Consider the following 27934-nt stretch of genomic DNA (forward strand, 5'->3'; position numbering starts at 1 on the left):
GAGAGACCCCGCCTGTAAGGGAAAGTGATTAGTGGCAGGGAAAGGTTTCTGACGAGAAGGGACAGGTTAGAGATTCACCATCTTGCAAGGAAGCTTCTCCTTTGGGACCAGACCAGCCATGCCGAACTCCGCCATCTGAACAGACGCTGATGGCACATCTCCTCCACTGTATCTCTGCATTTGAACTAAACTGTGAGTGCTGCCCTAATGGAGCTCTCCCACTGGGGTGTTTATCGTTTAATATATTCCTCAATATAAGTCCAACATTTTATTGCAAACCAGACTCTGTGTCTTCACTGCCACCGCACCATGCTGAACCTCCCCACATACATGTAGGTTGTACCTGTTTATCTGCAGCTGCTCTTCTCTACAGCTGTGGAGAACGTATACAGCTTGTATGACCTTTCAGAAGCAGGGGGTGGGGAGCTGAAGTTAAACACCAGAGAGCTCAGTGAGGAGAGCTCTGAGACCTGATTGGAGGGAAAGTACATACCCCCCTTCACACATCACACAGGAACAGAGCTGAGGCTGTAAATCACAGCCTGTGTGCTAGAGCTCCCCCCTCCTCTGTTTTAGCTCTTGGTGTCAGGAAAATTTGTCAGAAGTGACTCATGCAGATAGCAGAGGAACACAGCAGTAAAGAGAAAAGACACTTAGCACTCTGGATTAGTACAAGTACACACTATAGTTTTACATAGTCTGGTTGAAAAAAGACATAAGTCCATCACGTTCATAGAGTGATATGCTTTGCTCATATTTCATGTCTGACATTTACAACCACTTTAAGGACATTAGGGTAAATCTCAAGTTCCTTTTCCTATGTAAATACACAAATTTACAAATAACCTTATGCATAAGGCCTCATACATATGTAGAATGTAAATGCTACAACAAAATGCATCACATCCAGCATTTACAAAGCATGTAACAAGCATCAAGATGATTTATTGAGCCCTTTATAGCACTCTTCACTTTTTGCTGAAACTGACATCAGATGTCCATATATAGGACTACAAATCCTATTATTACAGCAGGTAGTACATTCTACCATATGTTATTTTTTTTCCTAATTACCATGATCATCGGTTTTATTAAAATACATCTATTTTATATTAAAAATAAAGTTAACTAGGAATAAGAATGACACCTACTTATGGCACTATAGAAAAATTTACTTAATGCAGTGATATTGGATAAAACATCTCCATATATACATGTCAGGACTGTAAGATGTCTGCAGGAGTCCTCTGCATGATGGCTTCCAGATCAATGTCATGAGTCGTTCTCCTTCCCCACCTGCGTAATATGGAGTCATCATCTAAGAACAGCCTTGACAGCCAAGACGCTGAGCCTCAAACTTAGACCTTTAAAGGGAATCGAAAAAACAAGAGCTCTCTATACACATCACAAAGTACTACTGAAACTGGTCACAACCAGAACGTTTTCATATAGTATCCCACATGGAAGAAAAATATATTTGAAATATATTTGAAAAGTATTCTTCCCAAATATATTGCCATATATTTGAAATGCTACAATTCTGGCCATATTCAATATATTTAAAAAAAATAATATATATATATATATATATATTGCATGTTGAAATGCGTTTAGAATATATATATGTTAAATTATATGTTAAAATGACTTTTTTTTTAAATATATTCTTCAGATTTTTTTTACATATAAAAAAGTAATTTTAGCATACATTTTTATATATATTTGTAAACACATTCCAAAAATGTAGATTTATATTTTTAAAGACATACAGTATATTTGAAATGTATTTTTAAAAACATTTTTTATATATTTTGTAATAAAAATGCATTTCAACACGCAGTATATATATTGAAATATACATTGAAATATATTGAATATGGCCAAAATTGTAGCATTTCAAATATATAGCAATATATTTGGGAAGAATATTTTTAAAATATATTTCAAATATATTTTTCTTCCATATGGGATGTCACAGCTGCTTGGATCATTCATTAGACAACCTGGGGAGTAAGGTTAATGCTATATTTTAATTGAACATACATGATCACTAGAAACTTAGTGTTGCTAAAGGCAAAATGTTTTTTGGTTTTGGATACATTGGAAAGGGATTAGGACACCTGCCAGATTTTGTTGCTGTCTGTGCTCCCTTTATCATTGAAAGTGAGATAAAATCCCAAATTTTGGGTTGACATCAGAACACTAATAGAGGGGAAGTTTTCCAAAGGGGACACTAGTTTCGGTGGCCCTGGTGACACACTGGGAATCCCTCACTTTAAAGGGGATTTTCTCTCACTTCCTGTTTTGGCTATGGGACAGGAAATGAAGAAAAAATTCCCCAACGGGACACACGAAAAAAAAAAAGCTGAGGTGGGTTATAACCCACACTTACTCTATGCAAAATAAAAAAACACGTTAAGCCTAACCTAACTAACATGGAAATTAGGCTACTTGACCTCCACAGTCATAATACCAAAAGTGCAGAATGAAAAGTCAGCATAAGACAGTCTAGTAGGAATATCAAAGGGTATATAATTGTGTTTAGCTTATCTATAATAGTTATCTTTACTGCTATCGCAGTTATATGATCAGGTCCGGATTGTCATCACCGAAAGCCTGCAGGCACACTACTTCTGCCACCTAAAGCAGATTCCTATTGCCAGGATCATCCTTTTTATATGGAACATGTTCATGTTTTGCTTGAGCTGATGTTGGCTGAGAACGTTGTGACAACATGTGAATAAGCTTTAAAACTGAACTCCGGGCTAAACAAATATTGTCTTAAATACAAGATCCATGTGTAATCTTACTTAAATCTTTCTAATTTTACAAGATAATACCTAGATCTGCAAAGGCATTTGTTGCACACAAAATGGATTTATATTATTTGTGACTATTATGGAATATATTTTACAGAAAGTTTATGTCTTCAGAGTTTAAGTAATGACTTGTCCCATAGTAATGCAGGGAAAACATGCCACTTTGATTCTGCCACTTAAAGGCACGTGCCTACTGTACCTATTAGTAATCCTGGGTCTGTATGTAATTAACACCTTCCCGCCTGGCCTATGGCCTATATGACGTCCTGTCAAAACGAGCCACTCATTGGGCCGCACAACTGTGCGATCTGTCACCGGCTGTGTCCACGGGACACAGCTGATGATATATCACTACACCGGCCCATTGCTGGTGTCATGTGATCGCTGTGACCAATCACAGCAGATCATATGTCAATTGTATACAATGGATGGCTTCCTGTCATACCATCCATTGTATACAATTATGTTGTTAGCTGTAATTGGTCAAAGCATTCACATGGTACAGCCAGGGCCAATCACAGTCCATCTGTATCATGTTATCAGCTTTGCCCAATCACAGCTAATCACAACAAAAGACTGAATGAATCAGTTTAATTCGGTAACAATGATTGCAAATATCAATGAAATACATTGGTATTAGCAATCATAATGTATTAAAAAAAAAAAAGAAAAAAATTCTGATCACTTGCCCAGAGTAGTTCAATGTTACTATGGTACCATTGTATTGCTTTGGTCACAGTGTGTTGAAAAAAAATAGTAAAAAAAAGAAAGAATAATGTAATAAAAAATAGAAAAGTTAGAAAACAAAATACAAATTAAATTATTATTATTATTATATGTATTATTTTCACCAAAGAAATATAGCAGAATACATTTTGACCTAAATGTATGAAGAAATGTTATTTATTTGAAAAATTTTATAACAGGAACGAAGAAAAGTGTGTTTCTTTTTTCAAAAGTTTCAGGTTTGTTTTGTATTATTTAGCAAAAAATAAAACACCCAGTGGTGATTAAATACCACCAAAAGAAAGCTCTATTTGTGTGAAAAAAATTTTTTTCATATGGGTACAGTGTTGCATGACCGCGCAATTGTCATTCAAATTGTGACAGCGCTGAAAGCTGAAAATTGGCCTGGGCAGGAAGGGGGTATAAGTGCCTAGTATTGAAGTGGTTAAAATACACTTGTCTGACCTTATGCATAAGGAGCACCTTCAGAAGTCTAAAAAGGCACTGCTGGGCCCCAGCAAACCCGGTTTGCTCTAATCCAGCTTTTCTCAACTGGAGTGCCACCTGAGGTCCTCAGTGGTGCCGCAGCATCCTGGTTGAGAAAGGCTGTCTGATCCGACCGCTCTTGCTCCCGTTCCTCCGCCAAACTGTACATCGGCATAGCAGGCACATTTTTGGTTGTCACCCGAACATGAATGTAAACACACGCAGCAGAAATTTGCTGATCTGGGCAATGTATGGCCAGGAATGACCATATGAATACACCTGAAAGCCAAACGCAGTGCAGTGCAGCGTACCAGCTATCTTTACTGCTCTTTACCCACTTGCCCTCCTGAGGATTTACCCCCCTTAATGACCAGGCCTTTTTTTGCTACTCGGCGCTGCACTAATTCAACTGATAATTGCGCGGTCATGCAATGCTGTTCCCAAATGAAATTTACGTCCTTTTTTTCACACAAATAGAACTTTCTTTCGGTGGTATTTGATCACCTGTGCGCTTTTTATTTTTCACGCTATAAACAAAAAAAGACCAAAAATTTTAAAGAAAAACAATATTTTTTACTTTCAGCTATAAAAAATATATAGTAAACTCAAAGTTAGTCATAAATTTAGGCCAAAATGTATTCTGCTCCATGTTTTTGGTAAATAAAATCCCAATAAGTGTATATTGATTGCTTTGTGTGAAAGTTATAGCGTCTACAAACTATGGTATAGATACTACAATTTACGCCATTTTTTTGCTATACAGCACTGCGCTAGTTTAACAGACAATTGCGCGGTCATGCAATACGGTACATAAATTAAATTTACATCCTTTTTTCCCACAAATTGAGCTTTCTTTCTGTGGTATTTGATTGCCTGTGCGTTTTTTATTTTTTGCGCTATAAAAAAAGGCTGACAATTTTGAGGAAAAAAAAACAATATTTTGGACGTTTTGCTATAAAACATGTCCAGTAAAAAAAAATGTAAAAATCAAATTTAGTCATAAATTTCTTCCAAAATGTATTCTGCGACATGTCTTTGCTAAACAAAAACCCCAATACGTGTAAATTAATTGGTTTATGTGAAAGTTATAGCGTTTACAAATAGCGGGAAAGATACTGGGATTTTAAAAAAAAATTTATACTAATAATGGCGGCCATCAGTGACTTATGGCAGGACTGCGGCAGACATTCTAACACTGGGAGGGAACTGACTTGGGGTCACTGACATCCCCAGTGACACCAATACAGTGATCAGTGCAAAAAAAAAAAAACAAAACACTGACACTGTACTAATGGCACTGGGGAGGAAGGGGTTAACTTTTTTATTTACTGAAAGGGTTAACTGTGTGAGGGGAGTGTTTTACTAGGGGGTGGGGGTGTGTACTGCAGGGGAACACGCTGATCTGGAGAGATAAACTCTTCTCTCCGGACCAGCATGTCAGGAGCTGACAGGGGACTGACAGAAAGCACAGCTGCAGTGTAAACACTGCAGCCGTCCTGTCTGTTAGTGATTGCCGCTAATCACTGGGACATGGTAGGTAATGATCGGCCGTGACCCGGCGACTGCCACCCGCGATCGGCGGGACGGATAGGGCAGGCACGCGCCTCGCGTGTGCCCCCTACCTGTTTTGCAAACGCACGTTTTAAAATGTGGTTTTGCCCAGACGTGCCGACCTGCCACCGTATTTCTACAGTGGCTGGTCGGCAAGAAGTTAACAGTGGGACACAATACGGGAAACTTCTGTTCCATGTGCATTTCCCACACTGTGGGTGTCAGTATAATCCTTACAACACCCCAAATGCAGATTGCAAACGCAGTGTGTTTGCCTGCACCGGATCACATGGTGCCACAGTACCATGCAATCTGGTGCAGTGCATTTTTGAGAAGTAGTACATGAACTACTTTTGGTGACCCACAATTTCAGCCCATTCAAATGATTGCACTGAAAATCATACCACTCCGGTCCATGTTTCTGTGCATATCGGCCCTTAAAGCTGAAATTTCGTTTTTTGGCTGTTTTGTTTTGCTATGCAGCACCAGGGACATAACTTACCTGTAATGAAGGTTGACCCATGCCGGGCTGGCTGTAGACATCCTCTCCTCACAGTGCTGATCTTCCGCTGGGGTTAGCATCACCCACTGATTGCTAAAGAGTTGCACCACACAACTGTCCCTCCCATCTGCTTCGTCCAATAGAACCCATACTATTCTTTCCAAGAATGCATTTTGCTCTGTGATTGGAAAACACAGATCCTGTCATTCATCTACCCATTCTCCATTCACTGAACGCTTTGTGTTCTGGAAAAGGATAGAAAAAGAAATGGGGAATTTAATAAGGGGCCCCCCTTTTCTTATGGGACTGTGGCAGGGGGGAAATTTTAAGTCTTCCCGCTGTATATATACAGTGGAGAAACTTCTAGAACACAGGTGTCAGACACAAGGCCCGTGGGCTAAATCCGGCCCTCCAGGCCATTTCATGTGGCCCTCACACCTCTCTTGAAGGTACCCCCTCATCTCCGCCCCGCCTTGTCTCAGCAGTTGGCAGCAGAGAAGAGAATACAACTCCTCTGCCAAATCCTGCACCTCTCAGTGCAGCTGCAGCACCCTCTCATCTCTGCCTCTCCTGGTCTCAGCATTTAATAGACTCCGGAAACTGACTCCACTCCTCCTCTGGTCCTCCTCCAGACCCTGTGCTTTCTGCTTTCCAGCTCTGCCACCAAAGGGGGTGTACAGTGATGTTAGAGAGGGTGTGGGATTCTTGACATCTGATGTAATGGAGGGGTGGGGTGCTCTGGACATCTAGTCCTACAGATACAACCGGCCCTTTGAGGGCAACCATAATGCTAATAAGGCCCACTATGAAATGGAGTTTGACACCCCTCTTCTAGAAGGTCGGCAGGTTTTTAGTCCCTCTATTCAGTATGGGGTGAAGAAAAACCATTAAAAGTTTTAAGCCCCCCGTTATAAATTAATATGATGAGGAAGTTTCTAGAAAATGGGAGTTTTAAGCCACCCACTGCACCTGGGCATACCTGGAAGGCAAATTAGTCAATCATAAGAGGACTAAGAGAGAGGAGAGGGCTATAAAAGGGGGGTTCCGGTCATAGGCGAAGCAGGCACCTGGGAGGCATCTCTATGGTGCTCCCCTCCCACCCGCCCCTTTTTGTTGTCGAGGCCAATTATTATTGGTGAAGTCACCTTTTTTCAAAGGAGGACAAGTAAATAAGTATGTTTAATTGAAATAAGATGGATCGTTAGCTTGGTATGGTTAATAAGTTGCTGTTTTAATATGTACAGCTTGAGTCGTAGTGACCAAGCTGGTGTTGTGTAGTGATACTTTAAGAAAAAATGTTTAAAATATTAATATTGAGTTAATATGTACAAATAAAGAGTTATTATAAAAAAATTATACTTATCTATACCAATAATAAAATGGCCGGGGCCAAGTTATTACCAAAAAACTTGTTGTTGTCTTTTAATTGATTAAAGAATAAAGCATACTGCCTACAGTCCCATAGTACAAGCTCTATGAATGAAGGAGGCAGTCAGAAGGAGCAAGTCAGCAACAGAAGTCTTTTCCACTTGCAGTGGATGATTTGAGTGGTCCAGATGATCAGTGCTGTGGGTAGGACCCAATGGTAATGGAGAGAAGATGAGCGGCAACCGGCCATGGGGCGCATTTCTGTAGTTATCCCCTGGAACTCTCTACCGCAATTTATCAGACTATCGCCTACTCTGCTCACTTTTAGGCAATCTCTGAAAATTTATCTCTTCAGGGAAGGCTATCCTGCTGCTGCCCTCAGTTAGTAATGGAATCTTCTATTCCTTCTATCAGTTCATCCACCACAGTTACTACCTTTTGTTCCACTAGCCCCTCCCTCTTAGATTGTAAGCTCTAAGGAGCAAGGCTGTCCTAACCCTCTTGTATTGAAGCTGTATTGTTTCCTGTTACATTGTAAAGGGCTGAGCAAACTGTTGGTGCTATATTTGTTTATGTATTATTTATTTCAGGTACTTATATAGCGCCATCAATGTATGCAGTGCTTTACATATATATTGTATATTCACATCAGTCACTAACCTTCAAGGGGTGTACAATCTAAGGTCCCTAACTCACATTCATACCTACACATACTAGGGACAATTTAGACAAGATCCAATTCACCTACCAGCAAGTCTTTGGAGTGTGGGAGGAAACCCACACAGGCACAGGGAGAACATGCAAACTCCAGTGCCGTGGCTTGGATTTGAACCAACAACCCTAGTATTGCCAGGCGGAAGCGCTAACCATTTAGCCACTGTGCTGCATATAATCCTGAATAATAATAATAGTTATGTCCCTGCAGCTACATAGTGGAAAAAAAAATATTAACTAAACATCACTAAAGTTTAAAGTGACCCTGTCATGATTTTTATTCATACAACAATGCAGTTTTTAGCAGGAGGAACCAGTGAGAGTTGTGGAGGACCCAGAAAATGGAAACTCCTAGAAGTGTTGGGTTTTCAAAAGAATTGGAGGGACCATTCTATTTGATTGGATCAGTCTTTGGACATGTGGGTAGCAGGAAAGGTAAGTATGTCCAGTCTGGCAGGGTATTTGGTTTGGGCAGATAAAAGTCATGATTGGGTCCCTTTACTTTCTGAGACACTGTCCAGGAATGAACATGCAGGCAGTGAAGCCTGAACGACAGTCTCTCTGTCAGTGGCGGACTGACCATTTGGAAACTCGGGCACTGCCCAAGGGCCCGGGGTCAGTAGGGGGCCCCATGAGATGCCCCTGGTACCCTTTTCATAGGCTTTTTTGAGTTTGGACAAGGACATAGGGGCCCCATGATCCCCTATTGCCCGGGGGCCCCATGAGTTGTCAGTCCGCCCTTGCTCTCTGTATTTTCCTCTCCCGAAGCAGGAGGGTCAACATTGCTGGCATGTAGAGGAGGAGGACATCACACATACCATACCTGCTTTACAAGTGTTTAGGTTATAGGTGTGATAATAAATTACATAACCTCTCCAAGCATTCACTGTGTACAATATCTGCGACACATTTCTACATTGTTTTTACTGTTGGGTGCAGTATTATTGCTCTAGCTTTTTTTAGTTAATTGAATAGCACATATACTTATTTAATAATACTGTGTACACATACACTTCCTTCACATAAATATCTGGTAATAATGTAATAATAGAATATGTTATCCTGAATAGCATACAGTTTTTTTGTACACGGCATGTCTACATTCCAGGAGCTTTTAATCATAGTGATACAACTACGCGTCTCCCTACAGCCTTAGTCATGCTAAAATAGCGATGATCGTAAACCTGACACCGGATATTAAACAGACAACAGTAAAATCTTCTCTAAAACCCACAAATGTTAAGAAGGTTTTCATTTTAGTGACTTGACCAACGGAGGTTATACCGCTCTATTAGGATAGGTTGATTTTATTTTCTGTAACCACTTCAATACCGAGCACTTATACCCCCTTCCTGCCCAGGCCAATTTTCAGCTTTCAGCGCTGTCGCACTATGAATGACAATTGCGCGGTCATGCAACACTGTACCCATATGACATTTTTATCATTTTTTTCCACACAAATAGAGCTTTCTTTTGGTGGTATTTAATCACCACTGAGTTTTTCATTTTTTGCTAAATAAAACAAAAAAACACTCAAAGCCTTTGAAAAAAACGCACTTTTCTTCGTTTCTGTTATAAAATGTTGGAAATAAATAAAATTTCTTCATAAATTTAGGTCAAAATTTATTCTGGTACATTTCTTTGGTAAAAATAATAATAATAATTGAATTTGTATTTTTTTCAAATGTTTTTATTTTTTATAAAACATTTTCTTTTTTTTACTATTTTATTTTTCAGCACACTGTGACCAAAGCAATACAATGTTACTATAGTAACATTGAACTACTCTGGGCAAGTGATCAGGATTTTTTTTTTTACACATTATGATTGCTAATACAATTCATTGATTTTTGCAATCATTGTTACTGAATGAAACTGATTCATTCAGTCTTTTGCTGTGATTAGCTGTGATTGGGCAAAGCTGATCACATGATACAGATGGGCTGTGATTGGCCCTGTCTGTATCATGTGACTGCTTTGACCAGTCAGAGCTAACAACATAATTGTATTCAATGGATGGAATGACAGGAAGTCATCCATTGTATGCAACTGACATGTGATCTGCTGTGATTAGTCACAGCAGTCACATGACACTGGCAACGGGCCGGTATACTGATATGTCATCAGCTGTGTCCCGTGGACACAGCTGGTGACAGATCGCGCTGCTGCGTGGCCCCGTGAGTGGCTCGTTTTGACAGGACGTCATATGACGCCCAGTCACAACGGCAAGTGTCCCGCCAGGCCTATAGCAGATGAATAGCCGAGTGGGACACTCACCGTTGTGACTGGGTGTCATATGACGTCCTGTCAAAATGAGCCGTTCACGTGGCCGCAGATGTTAAAGCAAACCCATGCTGTGACCATGCAGGTACAGGTTCACTTTAAAGCTGAACACTGAGCAGGAAAACTTTTATTCAAATATATACTAATGGCCACAGGGAATGTACAGTAAATCCACTTTGTGAAGAGAAGGGTTTTCAGGGATTGCCTAAAAGTGGACAAAGTAGGTGATAGTCAGATGGATCGGGGTAGGGAGTTCCAGAGGATGGGAGAGGCTTGGGAGAAGTCTTGGAGCCGAGCATGGGAGAAGGTGACAAGGGTGCTAGAGAGCAGGAGGTCTTAGCAGGAACAAAGAGAACGTTTAGATTGGTATTCAGTGACTAAGTTAGTGATGTTGCTGGGGGTCGAGTTGTGAATGGCTTTGTAAGTTGTTGTTAGTATTTTGAATTTAATTTGTTGGGTGAGTAGAAACCAGTGGAGGGATTGGCAGAGAGGGGTAGCAGATACTGATGAGTCTGGCAGCAGCATTCATGAGATGGCAGCCTGATTAGGTAGTAACCTGAATAGGGAATAGAGATAGAGAGAGAGGAAGAATCAAATGTACAGATACTGTGTGTTGTGATAACTTAATGCCTAGTAAAGTGTTTGGTCTGAAGTCCTTCTAAAGGGGTGCAATAAGGTACCTGGTGTATCCAAAAGGGGGATGAAGAGAACAAGTAAGAGAGCCACAATGAAAGGGTTAACCATGAACAGGAGTTGACAAGAAGTCATGTCCAACGAGCAGATGCTATGGGTAACCAAGAACTGGTGGGAATGCTATAGCAGCCAGCCAGTGGGAGAGTGGTACCAGGCATGGGTGACGGTGTACTCTGGAGGTCGGTGCTCTAACTCCTGCTCTAGAATTTGGTGCCCCTAGGGCAGTGGTCGGCAAGCCGCGGCTCACGAGCCACATGCGGCTCTTTACAAACTTAAATGCGGCTCTTCTGTGTGCCGGGCGCCCGCTCCCCTCCCTCCTCTTGGGCGGCCGCCCGCTCCCCTCCCTCCTCTCGGGCGCCCGCTCCCCTCCCTCCTCTCGGGCGGCCGCCCCCCTCCCTCCTCTCGGGCGCCCGCTCCCCTCCCTCCTCTCGGGCGGCCGCCCCAAAAGTCAGGACTCTGCAGCTGTCAGGATGTAGGCGGGGCAGCCAGGATGTAGGCGGGGCAGCGTGACGAACTCCTCTCCTCTCACAGTCCGCCCTGAAGACCAGAACGGCGCGGGAACACGGCGAGAGGAACGCGCGGAGCAAAGGTAAGTGAATTGACACAATATGGGGAATGAATTACTATAGGGGGGATGAATTACTATGGGGGATGAATTACTATATGGGGGATGAATTACTATGGGGGATGAATTACTATATGGGGGATGAATTACTATAGGGGGGATGAATTACTATATGGGGGATGAATTACTATATGGGGGATGAATTACTATATGGGGGATGAATTACTATGGGGGATGAATTACTATATGGGGGATGAATTACTATGGGGGATGAATTACTATATGGGGGATGAATTACTATATGGGGGATGAATTACTATGGGGGATGAATTACTATATGGGGGATGAATTACTATATGGGGGATGAATTACTATGGGGGATGAATTACTATGGGGGATGAATTACTATGGGGGATGAATTACTATATGGGGGATGAATTACTATGGGGGATGAATTACTATATGAGGGATGAATTACTATATGGGGGATGAATTACTATGGGGGATGAATTACTATGGGGGATGAATTACTATGGGGGATGAATTACTATATGGGGGATGAATTACTATATGGGGGATTAATTACTATGGGGGATGAATTACTATGGGGGATGAATTACTATATGGGGGATGTATGTTCAGTTTTAAAAATGTGGCTCTCAAAATAAATTTCAATCGTGGTTTTGGCGAGATTTGGCTCAGTTGAAAAAAAAGGTTGCCCACCACTGCCCTAGGGCATTCAAGAAAAAAGAAAGAAAAACAAAAAAAAAACCTCTCTAGCAACACACACCAAACTGAGCATGTGCAGAGTGTCTCCACATGATATGCTTTATCAGGAGATAAGAGGGGGCACTGGAAAAAGGGGAGGATCAGAGAAGACAGGATCAAACAGCCTTTTGCAGAATATAGTAGTCTTGTGACTTCTATCAGTGCCCAGCAGAGCACTGGTTAAAGCTCATAGCACATTTTTACACAGTGCCAAGGTTTAACTCCTTAGGTTTCACAGGGAGTATAACAAGCATGCTTTACTACATATACAGACTGATTCTACTGTTGTGGGTTTAGTAACACTTTAGTGACCACTTACCCGTCTAAATTATCCTTAGCCCGCCCATATACTGCCCCAGTGGCCCATTAGGCAACAAAATGCATGCCAGTAGCAGAGTAGGCCAAGGGCATATGTGACAGCAGAAAGGACAGGAAATTGTAAACATGAGGCACACATATCCTAATAAAATGTATAAAAACAAGTAAAAGAGGTTAATAAAATGTTGGCATCCCTGCAATGGACTTTTTTTTCTCATGAAAGACATGTGTCTGTTTACAGCCAGGATGTAAACCCTAGCAGGAGGCCTTGTTTCCCCAGCAAGTTCCATACAGAGCTAGCTGCCTAAATTAACTCCAATTGAATAAATTGTACTTTACCAAAGCTCTGTGTATGCTAAATTGTTCTTTTTTTGTTTTGTTTTATTTTGTTTTTTAATTAAAATACCGGTTTTCACTTTCTTTTACCTCTACAGTCTGATTGCAGCCATTTCCTGTCTACATGCATGCACACTGGTGATGACTGCATGACATTTCTCAGGGCAGGTTTTCTGAAGGCCACAACAGTGGACTAGGACTGTATAATGTGTGAGGCCACTTGCAGCCCTTATCAGCCTGAGTCACAGGGTGACAACACAGGAGAACAACTGAGAGACAGGGATAGAGTGTTGTCACCCTATACCAGGAAGTGCTTGAATAAAAAAAACAGGTTTAATTTTAACAAATACTGATGATTGAAAAAAAGTGAAAAAGTAATTTAGGCCTCATGCAAACAGATGCTAAAATGCTGTGTTTAGATCCATGCAGTGTTTTTTGTGGGGGTTTTTTAACGCAGATCTAATAACCACTTCCCGTCCGGCCCATGTACATAAATGGCTGGATGGGAGCAGTGCAGGAGTGGGTTGCCATTCATAAGCGGCGCCTGCATTTTTAGGCTTTGCACGCTCCCTGGGAGCGCGCAGCACCACAATCCAGTGCCCGCTGTATGGTACCTCTGTGTGAGGTCCCAATCATGTGATAACTGATTGGCCAATCAGTGATCACATGAATAGTAGTAAGCAACATGTCACTTCTGACATCATTGCTTGCTACTAGTGAAATCTGTGAATGATCACATGGTACAAGGCTATTCACAACAGCCTTGTACCATGTGACAAGCTGTGACCAATCACAGCTCTCACAGTATTTCTCAATGGCTGCAAGAATACAGCCAGAGAGAAGGAGAAATTACTGCTTTTACAGCCTTTACGGGTAAAAAGCAATCAGTGTAAAAAAAAAAATCGTCATCACCCCCCACAAGTAGTACAGTGTCACTATGGTGACACTGTACTGCTAGGGTGACAGTATGCAAAAAAAAACATAAATAATAATATGAAAAAAAAATTAAAATGTAAAAAAATTTAAAAAAAATTTAAATTTTGTTTATAAACTAACTTGGGTTATTTTTTATTTACTAAGAAGATAACCGAATAAATGTTGGCCAAGATTTATGAAGAAAGATTATTTATTTGCAAAATTTTATAAGAAAAACACTTTTTTCAAAATGTTTGGACTTTTTCATTTATATAGCAAAGAAAATAAAATAAAAATGCCAGTGGTGAAAAAATACCACAAAAATAAAGTTTTTTTATGTCTCAAAAAATGCTAAAATAATTCTTATGGGTACAGTGTTGTATGACCGCGCAATTACCATTCAAAGTGTGATAGCACTGAAACCTGAAAATTGGCCTGGGCAGGAAGGGGGTAAAAGTGTCCGGACTTGAAGTGGTTAAATACAAGGTGTCCATGCACATGCGGACATTTAACTCTGCTTACTAGACTAGCATTCAGAGACTTAAAATTGAATTACTTGAGTCCTGCGTCTGGGGAAGAGTATTTTGGTGTTTTTTTTACCCATGTACAGGCCTGTCACTCTATAACAGGAAGTGCCTAAACAAAGACTTTCATTGTACAATCACTCGGTATTATTTTGATAGACATGTATATTTGAAAAAAATTGAAAATGTCAATTATGCTTAATGCTCATAAATGCCAGAAATGCTGTGTTTAGATCCATATGTTGTTTGTTTTTTCTAAGGAACTGAATGCAGTTCTGTTAGGGCGAATTTGCGGTGCAGAGCGCTAGGAACAATTCATTGCTCTGGCCGCTCTGTGTAGCCGGCTGTGCAGTGTGATGTGCAATTTAGCGAGTCACATGACTTCCTTTTTTTGTTAAGTGTGCAAAACTTGCATTTCATTCATGGCTGCGCTGCCAATGACATTGCAGTGCGATTCGGCCTGGTGAGCTGTGATTAAATGTAGCATGTCTGCATTGTGCGGCAGTACAGCTAGGCTATGTTGCAGTGTGAATGGGAAAAATAGTGATCACGTGTTTCCTTTGTGTCCCTGAGGTGATGGACATTTTACTGCGCATGTAGTGTGAATTGGCCCTTAAAGTGTTACTAAACTCAGACCCTGCATTCACTCTATGTGGTCTCCCACAGTACACAGAACATGGAAATGCAAATATTCTAGTAAATATAAACTGCTAAATATCTTTTTTCATCAGCAGTATATAGCAGTCTTGTGACTTCTATCAGTGTCCAGCAGAGCACTGGTTAAAGCTTGTAGGAGTTTTCATTCTCCTCTGACAGTCCTATGAGGCTGCATAACCCCTGACGCTCTGTCTGGACAGTGCTGATTGACCCTGTGCTGATCACATGCATCCTCCCAAAGAAAAAAATTGAGCATATGCATAGTGACTCCTATACTATCAGCAGACGGATTGGGGACAGTAGAAGAAGGGGAGGTTTAGAGAAGACAGGGTCAAACAGCCTTTTTACACAATACAGAGGATTAACCCCTTAGGTTCCACAGTGAGTATAACAAGCATGTGTTTTCTTTGTGTCCCTGAGGTGACAGACATTTTACTGTGCATATAGTGTGAATTGGCCCTTAAAGTGTTACTAAACCCAGGACCCTGCATTCACTATATCTGGTCTCCCACAGTACACAGAACATGGAAATGCAACTATTCTAGTAAATATAAACTGCTAAATATCTTTTTTCATCAGCAGTATATAGCAGTCTTGTAACTCCTATCAGTGTCCAGCAGAGCACTGGTTAAAGCTTGTAGTAGGAGTTTTCGTTCTCCTCTGACTGTCCTATGAGGCTGCATAACCCCTGACCCTCTGTCTGGACTGTGCTGATTGACCCTGTGCTGATCACATGCACCCTCCCAAAGAATGAAAAAAACTTTCTAGCAATACACACCAAACTGAGCATGTGCAGAGTGACTCCTATACTATCAACAGATGGATTGGAGACAGTAGAAGGGAAGGATCAGAGAAGACAGGGTCAAACAGCCTTTTTACACAATGCAGAGGATTAACCCCGTAGGTTCCACAGTGAGTATAACAAGCATGCCTTACTGCATATACTGACTGATTTTACTGTTGTGAGTTTAGTAACACTTTAAGTCCAATGTGTCCCTGCACATGGGGGCATTTACCTTCAGTGTTCAAAATAATAAAAACTGAATCGTGTCTTGTGTTCAGAGAAGAGTATTTTGGCTTTTTTTTTTATGCACGTAGGCACCGAAAATCCTGGAAAACGCCAGTAAATGTATGCTCACGTTTTTTTTTAAAAAGTGGTTCTAAAGGTAAAAGGTTTGTTACCTTAATAAATTCTTTGCATTAAGGTAGAAGACCTTCTCTGTGCAGCAGCCCCCTCAGTCCCCTAAATACTTACCTGAGCCTGATTGCGGTCCAGAGCTGTGTCTTTTCTCACCGGCCATCAACTCCTGCTGCTGTCAATCACAGCCAGTGAGAAAGAAGTGGGGAACAGGGCCAAGTCATGCTGTGTGTGTCAACAGACACACACAGCGCAAGTCAGGATCTAGCTCATATGAGTGCCCCCACAGCAAGCGGCTTGCTGTGGGGGCACTCTGACAGGTGGGAAGAGCCAGGAGTGCAGGAAGGGGAAACCAAAAGGGCTGCTCTGTGCAAAGCAGGTAAGTATGACATTTTTATTATGTTTAAAATAGATGATCCTTTAAAATCACTTTAATATTGTAGCCACTAGAAGGAATATATGCATGTACACTTTTGAACATTTATGCGCCATTACATGCATTTTTTACACCTGATCTTTCTGCCATCTTCTGTATGATCCAGCAATTATATGATTTTTATTTATGCTGTGCATGAGCCCTTAAAATTACGTTCACACGTTAAAGCCTACATGAGATTTGAATGATTGAAATTGCATTACTGCTAATAGGAACCCTAAATGCTTGCTATCTACAAACATGTGGGTATTAATAGCTAGGCTCCGTGTACACTGCAGCTGATAAACTCACGTTTAGGAGCTTTTCTGCATTTTTTTCAGCAGCCCCTGAACTCTCCCTAATGTTTTCCTATGTTGTTTACAGGCAGTTGAGTTTACAGTCGTTTTTTTTTAACGCACCAAACTTGCGTTCAGGAGTAGATTTTATCAGCGTTTCAAACGCCAAATGCTTGTAAATGCGTGAAAACACGGCTAACCGCGTTTATAGGCATTTGCGTTTAGAAAATTATTTTAACTCTTCCATTTCCAGATGCTGTCCAGAGCCTTTTTTTATCATGAAAAATGCATGCAAAGTGTTTTCCCTGTTCTCAAACGGACCTGGTACACCATACTTTGAGGTTTCGCATAAAAGAAAATATGTTAGACACTGCTGTAATAATTTCTGCACAGAAATGAGCTGGAACACATCCAAACACCACAAAAAAAAAAAAGACAGCTAATCTCAACAAATACTGCTCTCTCTGCTTCTGCTCTCTCTATTTCTCTCAAAATGTCTGAAATAGTTAATTTTTTACTGTTTTTCAGTGCATTCTGGGCATTTTGGAAGGTCTCCTGAAGTTATCTTTAACCCCTTCACGCCAGGGCCTCCCGGCCCTTTTAGAGATGCAGAAGCCGGGAGGCAGGGCGGAGTTCAGGGTCATGTGACCACCATGACACGCCGTCATGGCGGTCACATGATCGGGAAAGGTCCGGATCAGGGGCGGACTGACAACTCATGGGGCCCCCGGGCAATAGGGGATCATGGGGCCCCTGTGTCCTTGGCCACAATCAGAGCACACCCAAAAAAGCCTTTAAAGAAAGGTAACAGGGGCATTTCATGGGGCCCCCTACTGACCCCGGGCCCTCGGGCAGTGCCTGAGTGTTCGAATGGTCAGTCCGCCCCTGGTCCCAATTGAAAGAGGAGATCGGGACCTTTCCGTGAGTACCAGACATGTGTGCTGGGAGCGCGCAGGGCGTGCGCTCTCGGCACATATGTCCTTTTTTAATACAGCGCAAATGTGCGGCCGCTCGGCGTCTAGGCCCAGACGCCGGGAGGCCGCACATTTGCGTGCGGCCGGGGTGAAGAGGTTAAAAAACGCTTCTAAACACAAATGCTCATAGATGCGGTATGCAAACGCGGCTAAACAGACGTTTTTAACCTACGTTTTCCAGCAGTCAGTTTCCATCGTTCAGAAGTGTCCTGTGTACATGGGGCCTCACAGTGAAGAGTATATAGAAGTCATCAACAAAAATAAAGCATTTGGAAGATGGGATTTGCCCCAAGTGCAGTATAAAAGTTATCTTTTTTGTTCCATATTCACAGTCACCACTGCGATTTGCTGCGCACCGCACGCTGTATCGACCTATGAGTATCTTTGGCCAGACAAATGTAATCCATAAGCTTTGTCTGATCTCTCTTTCATGCATGTAATTGATGCTGGCTGAATCCTGGCATTAGAATCATTCCTTATATATATTTTTCCCCCCAAACTGTTTTTGCAAACTCAGTGTTTTATATAGGTCATGGCTAGGAATACTGCGGTTTTTTCAGCTGTTGAGCGAACACCCCCACGATTAAACAAACAACCAGGGATAGTTGTAGCTGCGAAACAGCTGGACAGCCACAGGTAGCCCCTGCTTCTAGGTCAGTTATTTTTGACAGCCCCCCTGTGGATTCGCCATGCTCTGCCTCCCATTTGGCGCGCTCGACCCTCTACACCTGTCCTTCACTTCATTACGCTTTAACCACAAGGTTACAAACACGTTGTCGGCTGTCAATCCAAACATTTTTCTGATCTCAGAAGACATGATCATTGTCCAGCTGCTGGAAAAGCAGCTGCTTTCTGCAAATACGCTCTGTACAGAGCAATGTCGTTTTCACCTGATCACAAAACACTTTCTTCGTCACTCTGTGTCAGTCTTCTGTGCTTCCTTCAGCAATTTGTGTCAACATGAATCACATCCTTGGAAATAAGAGCACTGGTAGCACTGGGAATTGTAACACAGTGTCCCCACAAGACAAGTTCTCCCAAATGCTCATCTACATTAAACATCGCAGCACTTTTAGCATGCGTGACATGTCAGCTCCTTTTTTTTTTTTAGCTCACAGGGGCACTTTATTCATCGTAATATTACTAAAGGGAAGGGGAATGATTGTATAGATCGATTAGAAAAGGAATGATCTCCCAATTTAAAAGGAAGTGAATGAGGAGGTCATCCCTATATTACCAAAGCTGTACTATTTCAATTGATACAGTCATGATAAACCGTGACCTTTCAGCTAAAGATTAGGAGAAAAAAATATCACAAAAAAATTGGTTTCTATTAACTGTACATGGTTAATTTATATAATAATAAATGTATTCAGTATAATATGTTTTTTCTTTTTTTTTCTAATGCCTTTATAGGTTTTTCAATATTTATTAAAGACCATGGTCTCTGGCAAAACTGATATTGGGACAAATTATAACTGTCTCATGGGGGCTCACTTTTTATTCACATTAAATTTCATTTATTTTTTATTTTATTTATTTATTACAGGTATTTTTAAATTAAATCTTATTAAATGTAAAAAAAAAACAAAAAAAAAAACACTGCTTTTGTCAACGCTCAAGCTACAAACCCGTCACTGTCATTTTTTCTGGACAGCTTACTTAATTATTCTTATCATATAGACAGTATATATTTTATTATTGATATTATTGTTATCATTATCATCATCAGTAGTAGGATCAGTCTATTATGATTACTACTACTACTGATACTACTACTGATGATGATAATGATAACAATAATATCAGTAATAGTAGTTGTATCAGTCTATTATGATTACTACTATTATTTCTATTATATCGGATTGATATAGGGCCACCAGTTTGTGCAAAATTAGGGGGACAGTACTGTTACAATACAATTTAAGACAAGACTGTTAGTATTGCCCTGCTAGTGTGAGTTTACAATCTACATATAAATTTGGAAAAAAAAATAAAGCCATGAGAATTTAAAAATATTTATATTCTGATTAATATTTCATTTATTTTATTAATATTTTCATACAGTTATCAGAATGCTTTTTTTGTTTGTTTGTGGCATGAGCCTTTAAGAAACCCTTTCAGATAGTTTGTATGCGAATGTCTAATGAACCATTGCTAGCTGCAGCAGCGACATAGTTAATTCCAGGGCACCTACCTATACCATTAGAGTAACAAGTCTTCATCTATTTCACGTCAAAGTGTTTTACCTAGTGTGAAATACTGAGCCTTGCCAACCTCCAATGTGATGAATGAGCACCACACACGGAAGGATTCACATTCTTTAAAAGGTATATTTAAGCTTGGGTAGAGAAAGCTTTATTTTAACACTGGCTGATCAACATTTCAGTGCACAATTTTGTTAGTCTTAAATGGCAGATCACCTCCAGCTTGCTGGTCAGTTTTTTTCTACTTAGAAGAATTAGCCTTGACCCAAGAGCTTCTGTCTAATATAGATAGACACAAAGCTTATAAGAAGAGTACAGATCTCCCATGTACTAGGTGAAAGAGTGTCCTCTATATTAGCAGAGTTTGGGCATACGGTAAAACCAGAAGGTGAATGTCAACAGACTGAAAAATAAACGTCACCCCTACAATAACGTATTAAATTCAGTACAAGCATATTAAGCATGAAGCATAATAAAAGGAGATCCTAGGGTATTGCAGCAGAACTGCAAAATACATGTCATTCAGTCCACTTCAAGTTCTGTGTAATTAGGTCCAGCACCTCTACTGACAGCAGTTGCATATTCTGGCAGGCATCATGTTTTAAAGGGCAGCTGACCAAGACTGTGGGTATCTGGATGATCCTGAGCAAAGCAAAACACAGTACAACTGCCCTTTGCCCCTTCTTAAATTAACTCTATAACAACCACAGACAAGCCAACTGTCACCCCCTGAATAACATAAAACAGCAACTGTTTTCAGAAGCTCTAAGGGCAGCGTGCTGGGAAGGGGCTAGTGCCATCTTCTCTGGCAGTACTGTCTGTCACCCATTAAAGTCAGCTCACACACAAGGCAGGTAGTCTGGTACCCAAGTTTAAAGACAACCAGTCATGGATGGACTTATACAAGAATCTATCTCAGCCTCTCTCAACCAGGGTTCTGTGGAACCTTAGAGTTCCTCCAGTGGTTGATAGGAGTTCCTCAATCTATGGTTGATTGACCTCTCACCCAAGAGCACCTACGTAACTGACAGTTGGCAGAACCAGAAGAATGACAGCAATCATCTTTTTAGCTGTCTAATGGTGGCATTCTAATCAGCACTCTAAGGGGAACATTCTTCACACTATCAATGTATGGGATTTTCTTCCATCTGACCTCAATTATTTAACTTTAGCAGGGGCTCCCCGAGGCACAAAAATTATGTAAAGGGTTCTTCTGGAGTAATAAGGTTCAGCAGGCTTAATGCTGGCTTTCCTATGAAGGTTTATGGTCAGTTTGAGAATGATCCTTGAAGGTAAGACTCAGAAGTGACGGTCTCATAAAAGATTGCAGTTTGGACTCGTGTTCAGAACACATCCTGTTTTACCGCTCCTAAGTAGGCATAACACTTCTAAACACAAAACCTTATAGTTCCTTACCTTCCTCTTAACTATTTAGCTCTATCCACACTTAGGAGACAAAAAGGGTTATGAGCATACAGCCTGACTTTGAGTGACCTTTCACTGCTAAATCGAAGGACTTATAGCCATCCATAGGCAGAGTAAGTTAAGAGAAACCCGTAACAAAAACATATATATATGAAGACTGCCACAATGACCCTCCAGTCACTAAAATGGAATAAGTATGCTCATCAGAAGTTATCGCTTTACCGTGGCTTTACTTGTCTGGGAGATAAAACACAAAGCCCAGCCAAGTAGCACCTTCAGAAGGAGGTCAGTAATAGTCCCGGTCACCATACATATTCCAATCTGGGAGGTCAGTAACAGTCCCTATCATAGAGGTCACCATACACTTTCCAATCCGGGAGGTCAGTAATAGTCCCTATCATAGAGGTCACCATACACTTTTCAATCCGGGAGGTCAGTAATAGTCCCTATCATAGAGGTCACCATACACTTTCCAATCTGGGAGATCAGTAATAGTCCCTATCATAGAGGTCACCATACACATTCCAATCCGGGAGGTCAGTAATCGTCCCTATCATAGAGGCCACCATGCACGTTCCAATCCGGGAGGTCAGTAATCGTCTTTATCATAGAGGTCACCATACACTTTCCAATCTGGGAGGTCAGTAATAGTCCCTATCACAGAGGTCACCATCCACATTCCAATCTGGGAGATCAGTAATAGTCCCTATCATAGAAGTCACCATGCACGTTCCAATCCGGGAGGTCAGTAATAGTCCCTATCATAGAGGTCACCATGCACGTTCCAATCCGGGAGGTCAGTAATAGTCCCTATCATAGAGGTCATCATACACGTTCCAATCCGGGAGGTCAGTAATAGTCCCTATCATAGAAGTCACCATGCACGTTCCAATCTGGGAGGTCAGTAATAGTCCCTATCATAGAGGTCATCATAAACATTCCAATCTGGGAGGTCAGTAATAGTCCCTATCATAGAGATCACCATACACTTTCCAATCTGGGAGGTTAGTAATAGTCCGTATCATAGAAGTCACCATGCACATTCCAATCTGGGAGGTCAGTAATAGTCCCTATCATAGAGGTCACCATAAACATTCCAATCTGGGAGGTCAGTAATAGTCCCTATCATAGAGATCACCATACACATTCCAATTTGGAAGGTCAATGATAGTCCAAAAAACATAGAGGTCACCATACACATTCCAATCTGGGAGGTCAGTAATAGTCCCTATCATAGAGGTCACCATACACGTTCCAATCTGTACAATCAACTTTTGCAATATGAGGACTATACCTTATCTTTCAGTCAAGCAGACCCTCACACTACATAGTTGTTGGTAGATCTAAAAGAGAATGTCCAATCAGATTGTAACGTGTGTGGTGAGCGATAGTTCTTTTTGTACATATTTCCAATCTAAATCCTCCATTGGTAAGCCTACACGTCAATGGAATATTCCGAATCTTGGCTAAACCTGGCCACGACCGGTTCTCTTCAGCATCATTTAGAGCAGATGAACTTGAAGAACTCACCTGATTTCCCTGCCCAGTGGGAGAGTGATGATCCAACCAGCATTAGACATCCCATGAAGCACATCTGCCCCAGCAGCAACGCTTTCCTTTTCCTGCGGGTCCTGCTCCTCCGCTGGCTGCTCTCCTCCAGCATCCCTGGCAGGGCAGGCAGCTGCTCTCCCCGGCTCAGCATGTTCCCCGTGCTCATGGCCACATTCATCCAAAGCACACTCACTTGCGAAGACAATAGATCTCGGTGTCCTCCGTGCACAGAGGGCAGAGGCTGCACAGCGCAGACGGCAGACACACACGCGTAAAAGTCCGGCTCCTTGCACTGTGCGCCCTAATCCATGTTACACGCGTCTGGGCTGATCACAGCGAAGAGTTTACTGTGTCGGTGACGCTGAGCAGCATGATGCAGGCAGAGAAAGGACTCTGGGCTCTGTGTGCTGCTGATGATCATGGATAGCTGCTGAGACTGAATACTGGATTAATTCACAGAGCATCTGTCTGATCAAAGATCCCCGGGGAGAGCGGGTTACACAGAGACACAGGCAGAGCTCCCATTAAACAAAGGCAAGGAGAGAGAGAGAGAGAGTGCTTACTGCTCAAACTTTACAATCAGCACGCTATTGCTTCCAATTCCTCAGACTTCTCTATTCTCCGCCCTTGCTTCTCCTTCCCACCCCTCCCAGGTTTATTTTCCTCTTTCACTGCTCTTGTGAGGCTCTCTTACCACAGGGACTGTACAATCTGGATTAGATCTCTTACATACACTCTACTCCAGTGACTCAAGTCCATGAGTCTGGGAGGAAGTCTTTATTTTCCATAGGTGATCATCGTCTGGGCCCGTCTTCACCCGTCTTCACCCTATTCTTCCCTGGAGAGATGTGGCGTAATCAAAGTTTTACTATTTATATATTTTTTTTTGTTTTTGTTTTTTTTTTTACCAGCATATCTGAACCCATAACCAGCATATCTCCAAATCATATCTAAACCCAAAAATAAAAATTTTTATATATTGCAGCTTGCCAGTCTTTAACCTCCCTAGCAGTCTGATTATGTCCATATAGTCTGTGCTCAAAGCGGTACTTTTTTTTGCATGGAAATATGTATTTTTTTTCTTGGAGGCCTGTCATTTTTAGGAATAACTCACTGAAATCTGTCCAAACAAGAGTCTAGTAAACATGATAAAATTTGAAACACGAAATCATAAATTATCATTTAATAAATAATCATAAAAAATAATAATAAATTTAATTCAATAATATAATCAAACCAAAAACACTGAAATTTGAAATAGAGCGCCAAGTTCGCACATCACTGAGCAAAGTCGCAAAATCGTTTTCAGTGTCTGATGACGAATTTCCCCACGAATCATTATCACTTAATTCTGCAAGTGGTTCTGATTTACTATCGCTGTTCTCTATCTGGTTTAAAACCACTTTTGACATAAAGGGGGAGATTTACTAAAGCTGGTTCACTCAGAATCTGGTACACTTGTGCATGGTAGCCAATCAGCTTCTAACCTCAGCTTGTTCTATTAAGTTTTGGCAATAAAACCTGAAAGTTGATTGGTTTCAGTGCAGAAGTGCACCTGATTTTGCACTTTCCAGCTTAGTAAATAAACCCCAAAGGGATGCTTTTTGGACGACATGGACGTTTCTCAGTTTCCAGGCAGAAAGAACAGTAAAAATGCATGCAGGGCACAGGACAAAGCACTCGGGACAAAATGTATGTGAAATGGTTTGATACAGTGATGTTATACTGTGTGATTTTAGTGTATTTAGTGACTGTCACTTTTTCACATTATTAAATTTCCCGCTGTTCTGTCCCCCGTACGTCCTGACGTCGCAGGGAACAGAACCCAGAAGATAGATGCCGGCATCAGCCAGAGGACATTGCCAGGGACACTGCAGGAGGGACATTGCGGGAGCGCAGGACAAGGTAAGTGATAGAGGGATCCCGTAGCAGCGCTGCAAGGTATTCCCGAGTGTAGCTTGGGGTTACCCAGGGGCGGACTGACAACTCATGGGGCCCCCGGGCAATAGGGGATCATGGGGTCTCTGTGTCCTTGCCCAAACCAAAAGCATATGAAAAAGGTACCAGGGGCATCTCATGGGGCCCCCTACTGACCCCGGACCCTTGGGCAGTGCCCGAGTTTCCAAATGGTCAGTCCGCCCCTGGGGTTACCACTTGTGGTGCTGAAACTTTACCCCAAGCTACACTCGTGGGAGGTTAAAGCATATGTAAACTCATGGAAATGAAAGGCAAAACATTTGCGTACAGATAATAAAAAAATTATAAACACTATTTCTCCTTTTTTTCACCTCAGCTGCATAGAGAGGTGGGGGAGGAGAAACAGCAGTACACTGGTTTTCCCAGTGAATGGCTGTCCAGAATTAATTGACATTAACAATTAGGCTTCATTTACATCTGCGTTTTTCTGAATGCGTGTCCACCCCCCCACCGATTTCAGAAATGCACTGCAAACGCAGATCACGCTGGTGTTTCTGAAAAAAGGGCAAAGCGCATGTTTTCTGTGCAGATCGTCGCATGTTTGGAAACGTGCAGAGGTGAACGCATCGTAAATGGCAATACGAGCATGACGCACATTGCTGCGCATTTTCAAAATATACAGCAAAGCGCACGGTGGCTTGTGGGTTGCCATGTGTCCAGAAACGCGTAGATGCGAACAAATGGTAATGCAAGTGCGACATGTGTTGTTGCTCATTTGCAAAATGCACGGCAAAGTGTGCGTGTTTCCTTACAGGTTGTCGTGCATTCAGAAACGTGCAGATGTGAATGAATGGTAAGGCAACGTTGTCAGGCGTGTTGCCAGGCGTTTTTAAAATGCATGGCAAATCGTGGATATTTCCTGCGGGTTGCCGTGCGTTTGGAAATGCGCAGATACAAAGGATAGGTAGCACAAGTGCAGCGCGCAGTGGTGCATGTTTTCAAAAAGCACAGAAAAGCACACATTTTCTGTGGTTTGCCATGCTTTCCGAAACGCGAACATGAGAATGCAGCTTATATAGTAACTCAAGCGTGACACATAGAGATGAGCGAAGTATTCAAAAATTCGATTCGACTGATTCGGCGAATTCGTAGAAAAATTTCGATTCGAGTCGAATATATTCGCTGTGAATTTAACTTAAAAAAGGGTGTTTCTAGGCTTCAGAGAGACTTAATATTAGTGCTGAACACTGTACCTTTAATTTAAATGCCCTTGGAGTCTGCTGGGGAAGAGAAATAATACTGTCAGGCAGTATGACATGCAGATGAGTGCCGTCGATCTTAGAATCACCGCACACTTCACTCATTTGGGCAGTCACGGGGCCAAAACCAGAGTGTGGAGCCACAGTGTGGCGGTGGAGGCAGCAGCAATGGGAGGCCATACAGCACCCTATGACAAAAATGGAAACCACCAGCAGTGTGAGGAGACCTGAAAGTGGCACATGGCAGAGTGTGGCGATAGAGACAGCAGCAATGGGAGGCCGTACAGGGACCCATGACACACTCTGGACCTGGCAGCAGCATGAGGAGGCGGTACAGGGGCCCATGGCAGATTACGGGCCTGGCAGCAGCATGAGGAGTCGGTACGGGGGCCCATGGCAGATTACAGGCCTGGCAGCAGCAATGGGAGGCCGTACAGGGACCCATGACACAATCTGGACGTGGCAGCAGCATGGGGAGGCGGTACAGGGGCCCATGACAGATTACGGGCCTGGCAGCAGCATTTGGAGTCGGTACGGGGGCCCATGACACACTCTGGACCTGGCAGCAGCATGAGGAGGCGGTACAGGGGCGCATGACAGATTACGAGCCTGGCAGCAGCAACTTGGACAGGAGGACGTTCAGTTTCTGCACCGTCTGGTGCGTGCTCGCAAACTGTTGTCTCTTGGAAACGGATTCCAAGAAAGACTGCTGACGGAATCCGTGAAGAGGAGTAGCAGGAGAAGGAGCATCTGAACGAGCGGAATATGCCAACAAGCGACAACAGGGGCCCATGGCAGATTAGGGGCCTGGCAGCAGCTATGGGAGGCCCGTAATCTGCCAGCACCCTATGACAAAAAATGGAACCCACCAGCAGTGTGAGGAGACCTGAAAGTGGCACATGGCAGAGTGTGGCGATGGAGACAGCAGCAATGGGAGGCCGTACAGGGACCCATGACACACTCTGGACCTGGCAGCAGCATGAGGAGGCGGTATATAGGGGCCTATGGCAGATTAGGGGCCTGGCAGCAGCTATGGGAGGCCCGTAATCTGCCAGCACCCTATGTCAAAAAATTCTACACACCAGCAGTGTGTGAGACCTGAAAGTGGCACATGGCAGAGTGTGGCGATGGAGACAGCAGCAATGGGAGGCCGTACAGGGACCCATGAGAGACTCTGGACTTGGCAGCAGCATGAGGAGGCGGTATAGGGGCCCATGGCAGATTAGGGGCCTGGCAGCAGCTATGGGAGGCCCGTAATCTGCCAGCACCCTATGACAAAAAATGGAACACACCAGCAGTGTGAGGAGACCTGAAAGTGGCACATGTTTGGGGCATGATTCATGGCGGATTTAGTCAGTTGTGTCAGGAACTGGTGGTTTGAAATCCAGACTAATCCACGCCTGATTCATTTTCACAAACGTCAGTCTCTCCACACTTTGGGTGGACAGTCGTGTCCTCCGCGGAGTTGCAATACCTCCTGCCGCACTAAACACGCGCTCCGATGCCACGCTACTGGCCGGGCATGAC

General features: G+C 42.4%; 1 protein-coding gene across 1 annotated transcript in view; it reads right to left on the bottom strand.

Annotated features, from left to right (window-relative positions):
* The window catches only part of SLC24A3 (solute carrier family 24 member 3), a 526682-nt gene extending 502848 nt beyond the window's left edge, over window positions 1-23834 (bottom strand). The window contains exon 1 of the mRNA XM_089669796.1: window positions 23211-23834. Within this exon, the coding sequence (XP_089525922.1) occupies window positions 23211-23409 (199 nt within the window). The 5' untranslated portion in view covers window positions 23410-23834. The remainder of the gene's footprint in view (window positions 1-23210) is intronic.
* Window positions 23835-27934: the final 4100 nt, after the last annotated feature.

The sequence above is a fragment of the Staurois parvus genome, unplaced genomic scaffold (assembly GCF_062004578.1).
Source record: "Staurois parvus isolate SC_StPar_1 unplaced genomic scaffold, SC_StPar_1.0 ptg000081l, whole genome shotgun sequence".
In the NCBI taxonomy this organism is placed as follows: domain Eukaryota; kingdom Metazoa; phylum Chordata; class Amphibia; order Anura; family Ranidae; genus Staurois; species Staurois parvus.